The sequence below is a fragment of the Pseudonaja textilis genome, chromosome 2, assembly GCF_049901715.1.
Source record: "Pseudonaja textilis isolate UNSWEBS1 chromosome 2, rPseTex1.2, whole genome shotgun sequence".
NCBI classification, from domain to species: Eukaryota; Metazoa; Chordata; class Lepidosauria; order Squamata; family Elapidae; genus Pseudonaja; species Pseudonaja textilis.
Genome location: NC_141991.1, coordinates 87,867,768 through 87,875,357, shown reverse-complemented (window position 1 = coordinate 87,875,357; position 7,590 = coordinate 87,867,768). Strand labels below are relative to the sequence as shown.

General features: G+C 36.7%; 1 protein-coding gene across 8 annotated transcripts in view; it reads right to left on the bottom strand.

The window, feature by feature from the left end:
* Nucleotides 1–308: 308 nt before the first annotated feature.
* The window catches only part of ABLIM3 (actin binding LIM protein family member 3), a 179,881-nt gene continuing 172,599 nt past the window's right edge, over nt 309–7,590 (bottom strand). For 7 of the 8 annotated variants that reach the window (XM_087924523.1, XM_087924525.1, XM_087924524.1 and 4 more), the window contains 2 exons: nt 6,801–6,861; nt 5,503–5,713 (listed from right to left, as the gene is read on the bottom strand). In XM_087924523.1, the coding sequence (XP_087780649.1) occupies nt 5,622–5,713; nt 6,801–6,861 (153 nt within the window). In that variant the 3' untranslated portion in view covers nt 5,503–5,621. Of the gene's footprint in view, nt 1,283–2,408; nt 2,490–5,502; nt 5,714–6,800; nt 6,862–7,590 lie in introns of those variants that run through there. The other variant, XM_087924530.1, reaches the window with a different exon arrangement.

The following is a 7,590-nucleotide window of genomic DNA, read 5'->3' as shown; positions in this document are numbered from 1 at the left end:
GTTTTCGCAGGTACTTACATGTATGGCATTCAGCTTTGTTTGGGTATTTTCCCACATCATTATAGTTGTGCTTTTAAAGTTGTAGCAACGTTTCGGCAGAATCTCATCTGCCATCATCAGGCTTCTGTATTGTGTTCATCTGTGAGTCAACTGTCAACAATGATAAAAGTCTGACTCACAGACAAACACAATACAGAAGCCTGATGATGGCAGATGAGATTCTGCCAAAACATGCTACAACTTTAAAAGCACAACTATAATGACGTGGGAAAATACCCAAACAAAGCTGAATGCCATACATGTAATACCAAAACTTAAGAAATATATATATATATATATATATATATATATATATATATATATATATATATATATATATATATATATATGGATCTTTGGTTATTTGGGTTTTCTCCTGCGTAATTGAAAGTATCTAGGTGATGTTTGATGAAGTCTCATTCATCATCTTCAGGCTTGTGTCTTCAGCTTTGTGCTTCTTGGAGTACTCCGAGAAGCACAAAGCCGAAGACACAAGCCTGAAGATGATGAATGAGACTTCATCGAAACGTCGCCTAGATACTTCCAATTTTACGTGGGAGAAAACCCGAATAACCAAAGATCCACATATATGTATATATATATATATATGGAGATGATTAAGATAGTGAGGAAAATAATAGAAAAATGCAAAAGATATTTGTTGGGCTACTGTTAGAAACAAAAGGCAGGTTGAGATAAATCCTTGGCCTGACTGAGCAGGCATTCTTCAAATATTCTGAAGCCATGGGGTGGGGTGGGGGAGTTGTATACGGATGATTGACTCTGTCAAAATATGCCCCCAGTTCTATCATCCTATCTCTCCAGACTTGCTTTTAAGAGGCTCACGGTGAGCTACAATAATAATGCCCAAGGTTCTCAACATTGATGTAAGAAAAAGAAACAGCTCAGTATAAAACAGGTTCCCACATCCTCCCCACAGTTGAAAGGTTTCCCAAATAGCAGTTACTCCTTTTTAAAAAAAAAGAATAAAAGAAACAAAGAGCATAAAAATATCTGTGAGACTTCAGTTCACTCTACAGGCTTCCAAAGGGAACAGCCAGAGATTCTACTCTGTACTATACAGAGCTTCTATATAGAGATATTTATATAGTTTTTATATATACTGTTTTCAAAATAGCCGAGCCTGCTTCTTCAACTCATTTCTTTTCCACAAAGCCAGGCGATCAAATTCAGCAGTAGTCATGCCAAACACCTGGTAAAATTCCTCTGGGGACAGATGGCGCTGTAAAGAGAACAGGGAAGTATGCTGTTATACAAGTATGGCTAATATACAAACGTGACAACAGGCACCTGATTTGAAAGATATGTAAACTCTGAGGCAATATTTAGTTTACACCATTGTATCTTCGGGCTCTACATTTGAGGTTGCACCAGACATGACCCATCTCTCATAGTAATCTGTTGGAGTTTATAGCACAATTATTTACACAATTCACTTTGATGGTTTATTGAAAAGACTTTCTACCAGAGGTGGGCCTTGATGAATTTGGAGATCTAAATATTGGAGTCACTCATCCCAGCCTCTCTTCCAGCCCATTCTCACCTACCTGTTCCAATTTCCAACATCTAGAGTTACTGACACATCTAGAGTTACTGACATTCAACCAAACATTTGGTGTGCTCGCATGTGTTTTTATTTTTCTCTACAAAATACTTCTAGATTCAAGGTATTGTGTCCCGCTCCTCCTGTTATAATATTAACTGCCCTGTAACACACAAATTTGTATGTTCACAGCTTTTGTATACAGGAACAGAATAGAGGAAGGGATGGTGATAAACAAGCCAAAACTTCTAGGAGTAGAAACAGTCAAAAGCATCCATATTTTTGATGATTTGTATTTCTGTTGTTAGGTCTTTCTTTCCAAGTACTTCTTACCATTTCTTTACTTAGAACAAAATCGACCATAAGAAAGCTAAGCTGATTATTAAAGAAATATAAATGATATATTTTGCATCCACGGAGAAATTATCAAGATGGACCATAAAACTGTAAATCAAAAGGTCCGTCTGAAAACAACCTGAGTATTAATTACCTATAGACAGGAAAAATATGTTGCAAGGACCAATGGTTCACTTTGTTTTCCACAAATGAGGAAGGAAACTGATTTAGAAATAGTATTTTGTCAAGCACCAGAGACATCAGGAGATTCAGGCAGTTCAAAAGACTATAAAGATTTATTGCAAGGTTAAGCTCTCTACAAGTATGTGAGCTACTAATGGTTGATCTGTCTATACAGAATGTCTTTATGGTAGGTAAATCTTTTCTTGGATCTCGCTGACATCAAAAATCAGTTTCAAAGGTTCCAGAAGTATTTGAAGGTGGTTTCCAGTTGCTGCATTTGACTTACCTCTAACCGAGTTCTGTCCACATCTTTGGGTAAGCGATTTTTTCCCCTAGTTGTCACCAAAAGCAACTCATAAGGGTATATCTACAAAAGAAGGGGGGGGGAATATGATGCTGGATGAAAGAATCAGAAAAATAAGGATCTGCTGAACATAGTTTTGAGAAAATGTATGACATGTATGGGAGCTTCCACACCAACATTTTGCATCATTTTCGGATTTAGCTTGAATCTGATCAATCTCACAATATTTTCTATTTTGGGAAGTGGGTTTATTAATTTTTGAGTCTGTTCCAGTGTATGGTTCACAGCAATGCTGGTATTTCCTACCTATTGAAATACAACATCTCTGTAAAACTTGTAAGTAGTCCATTTTCTCTTTGGGGAATAGTGCTCATACTGCTTTTTAGCACCCAGCCTTAAGTTCCGCCAATAGATATGTAGCATCCTGCTTGGTAGTGTCATATGACCTTCATCACAGTGTTCTGTTGGAAAGGTTGCCAGCATGCTTAACATTTTGCCTTTACAAGTTTAGAGGGTTTTTAAAATTGCCACAGAGGAATAGTGGAAGATGGTCAGGAAGCCTTTACAGGGAATCAGCATTTTTCTTTACATTTTAAAGAAATGATCTTCAGACAGTTTTCCATTAAAACCTTTTGGGATTCTTTGTTTTGGAAATGCTAAAGAATTTTACATACTATAAAAAAACGGGTTGTGATGCTACTAATTTGTTTCCTTTTCTGTGTAACATGGTGACGATGTAATTTTTATTACTCCATGTCCCATGGTAGCTCAGGAGTTGGGACATTGATAGGATGTCTTATTTTTCATAACCTATTAATCAGCTATAAAGAAAGAGAGTATTGATTTTCCACATTTTTTTTCACCACTTTGCAATCAGTAGAAGTGAAGATAATCATTGCATGTTTCCCAATCTTCTTCGTGAAGGAGTCGGGATAAAAATGCTGGTGGGTATGAAACATTATTTATTTATTTACTAATTTAATTAGATTTAAGCACTTCCCAATTGCAATATGCACCTGGCAACTCCCAATTTAACACATGGCATAAGAGAAGTACAAGAATATTTTTGGAAAATATTACTGCTTTCTCTGATTAAAATACAGTGATCCTATTCAGTGTAACACTGATATTTACAGTTTCTATTTGCTCAGAATAGCAGCAGCACAAGTGATGCCATAATGATAACAAAATAACAGAGCTGGAAGGGAGGTTTTCTAGTCCAATCCCTGCTCACGCAGGAAATCCTATACTATTTCAGACAAATGGTTGTCCAATCTCTTTTTAAGACCTCCAGTGTTGGAGGAGTACCCACAAATTCTGGAGGCAAGTCGTTCCATTGATTAATTGTTCTCACTGTCAGGAAATTCCTCCTTAATTCTAAGTTGCTTCTCTCCTTGATTAGTTTTTAGTTTGGTTCTTCCCATTGCTTATATGCTCAGTTAAAGCCCAAAAGATACAGCAATTTACCTTTTATCAGTTCAGCATATTATTAATAATATGCTATAATTATTAATAATAGTAAAGTAATGCCTTTCTTTGTAAGAAACATGGTAGACTGTAGCTCAGTAACAAATGATTTACATATAGAAAAAAAATCAAGTTCATTTCTCAGCCTCAGACGGACTCAGGAAAAGATTTCTGTTTGAAATCCTGCCAGTCAGTATAGCTCATACATCATAATATTTTTTAAATATATTGGATTTCAATTATTATACTTTTCTGTCAGCATATACTTTAGAAACTGAAGTCAAAGATATTTGAGCTGGACCAGTTCACAAAATGCTAATTTGCAGAAAGACAATTCATAACCTCTAATTATACCTTTTCAGTGTGAAGATGCTCTGGGACAGGGGTGTCAAACTCAAGGCCTGGGGGCCGGGGCTGGCCCTCAGGGTACTTATATCTGCCCTGTGGGGCTGCCCTGGAAACAGCAAAGAACTGACATATGGTGCCTCTGCCAGTGAAAATGGAGCTTGTGAGGGCCACATGCAGTCCTCTCGAGCTCTGTTTTCACTGACAGACAGTTGCAGGATGCCATCGTAGCCAAAAACAGAGCTTGGGAGCCTGTTTTTGCTGGCAGAGGACTTGGGCGACCACAGGCACCACCAACACGTGACATCGAGCTAGCCATGCCTGCCCCCTGGCCGCACTCGCCCGGCCCACCAAGGTCAAACATAATCCTGATGCGGCCCTCATTGAAATCAAGTTTGACATCCCTGCACTGGGAGAATCTGATTGAGGATGATACTGCCTCAAAGCAACAGGGCTTGATATCTGTTACCAGAAGAGACCAGGGGAATCCAGGAATCTGAAGGTGAATTATGATATTACAACCCATATAGAATATAATTGTAATATATATGGGAAATGATTTATTTTCATTTGTTTATCAGCAATTGAATGGCAGTCAGTATTCTTAGCACATAGCAAAGAAGGTTCCAGCAAGTGTTAAAAACAAAAATTAGAAGCAATAATGTACAGCAACATTTTCATTTTCATCTTTTCCTGACTTCTAATATCCTTTACTTAATTCCTCTTTATTTCATTTTATACTTTACCTTCCCTACAGCATTCAGTCTTTCCACAGCTATATCTATTTAATTCTTCAAAAGCACACATTTTCACAAAAGACATTCATTCAATCATTCATCATTCATTCATACAATTCTTTTTTATCAAACAATTCTTTTTTATATTTGAAATTTATATTTCAAATATAAGGAGTACTAGGATATTTTTCTAAATCATCAAACTCAACTCAGAATAATCCACATTTATAACTAGTTCAAAGTTTCATAACTCAAAGTCAGAATCTTTCAAGGCTGTGTTAGTTTATGATCATGGGAATTCAGTACATCTGAAGTTCACAATTTAGGACTGGGTTGTATCTTTTCAAGGGAGCTATAGCCAGAGACCAAGGGAATGTGAAGTGAACCTAATGAAAACAATACAATGAAACTTGTAATGTTTTCATTATTCCTTTGTGCATTTTGGTATTTAGATTTTTAGGGAAGGTGTGTACATTAAGACTACATTAAAAGGAGACAATAGGTGGCAATAGGTTTAGAAGCTCCTGAAAGAGAAATAGGCATTGATGATGCCTTTATTCAAACAGATGCTATTCAAAGAAGCAAAAGGGAACAAGATCAGATTCTCTTTTAATTCAGCTATTAATGCAGCTTCTCTGGTTGCTATTCAGTATAGTGACAGCTTCCTGCTTTCCAAAGAAAGAGTATCCATGATTCTAGAAATTTCGTAAGGTTCTGGAGAACACGTTACCTTGTATTCTGAAAAAGATAAGGCAGAGAGAAGGTGGGAGACAAAAAGAGATAAGTCAGTCTCCAGTCCCTTTCATTCAACAATGGCATCTTTGGCATTTTCAAACCCTCTTGTTGTCCCTTAAAACAAAACAAAATACCCTCCCCCCATTGATACTGTGGTATTTGCAAAATTAGGCATTATTGGGGCCTGCTTGACCATAATAGGGAGCAATATAGACTACCTTTAAAACAATCTAAAATAAATTCATTGTAAAGCTGAATTTGAAGACGGGACTCTCTAGATATGGAGTGTAGATTTGTTTAACTCAGTGTTTTAAAAACTTATTTGGCCATGAACCATTTGCGGGATTTGAATATACTGATTGAATACATATGTGCTTTCCAGAGATAGAAGACTTTTATCCTGATGCATTTGATTAGAAGGTTATATTTAAAGAATGAGCAATTCAATCTATGAAACAATAGAAGCTAATAATAATAGACCTGTGTTGCAAATGCTTTCTTTTACAACTGCCACTATGTGTCAACTACAATTGTGTTTACTATCCGCAAAAGATTAATAGGATAAGTGTTTTTGCTTCTGTTAATCACAATTTCCCTTAACATAAAATCTTAAGATTTTATGGAAGATGCCAACAACATGTGAGCTTCATATGTCATTTGAATCTAATCAGCGTCATCTTTCCTATCATTAATTCTTGGGCAGACTCTGAACTGCAAATTGATTTCATCAGGCACCACAATTTAACTTGTAATAACCATGGGCAATTCTGTTGCTCTTTTGTAAAATTTTGAAAAAGTTTTGAAATCCCTCTTTTCAGAAATATTTTCCTAATGTATTAAGAACACAATCTCTGACCAGTTTAAATCCTAATAGGAGAAAATCTGGGAACACACAAATTAAGATTTTGGTGCAGGCCTCAAGAACACTGTATTGATTTAGTTAGCACATGGGTGTGCCACCCAATCTTGGATAATTTTTGCCTGCCTAAAAGTAGTCATCATCATAATACATTGATAAAATTCAACGTATCAGTCAGCAAGTCTATGACTCCCCCCCTTCCCAATTTCTGTCCTACGTTATTTCACTCACCTCGCATCCCCCAGTTGACGGCATGTGTGCTGTCATAGTGGAAAAGTTCAGCGCTGGGAGGCTGCATAGAAAATTATAGTGTGGAAGAAGGAATGGTCAGTAAATGGAACAAGAATAGAATCTTGTTAAAAATTCCTCCATTCTTTTATAGCTGCTTTCTAGCAAGAAATATATAAAAACACATGCTTGGTTCAATAAAGATGTTCATAAACTTTTCCTGCTATTTGTGTATACTGGCAATAAGAGTGAAGGATAGGGGGAGATTAATCAGAGAAATAGCATAGGATGTGGAGGAGCTAAGAGGAAAGAATGAAACTGTTTGTGAAGATTCTCAGTCATCCAGGTCATAGTTGTCTCATACACGTGAAACTTGAAAAATTAGAATATTGTGCAAAAGTTCATTTATTTCAGTAACGCAACTGAAAAGGTGAAACTAATATATGAGATAGACTCATTATATGCAAAGCAGGATAGTTCAAGCTGTGATTTGTCATAATTGTGATGATGATGGCTTACAGCTCATGAAAACCCCAAATCCACAATCTCAGAAAATTAGAATATTACATGCAGTCAATAAAACAAGGATTGTACATAGAACAATATTGGACCTCTGAAAAGTATAAACATGTATATGTACTCAGTACTTGGTTTGGGCCCCTTTTGCAGCAATTACTGCCTCAATGAGGCGTGGCATGGAAGCTATCAGCCTGTGGCACTGCTGAGGTGGTATGGAAGACAGGATGCTTCATAGCGGCCTTCAGCTCTTCTGCATTGTTCGGTCTCATGTCTC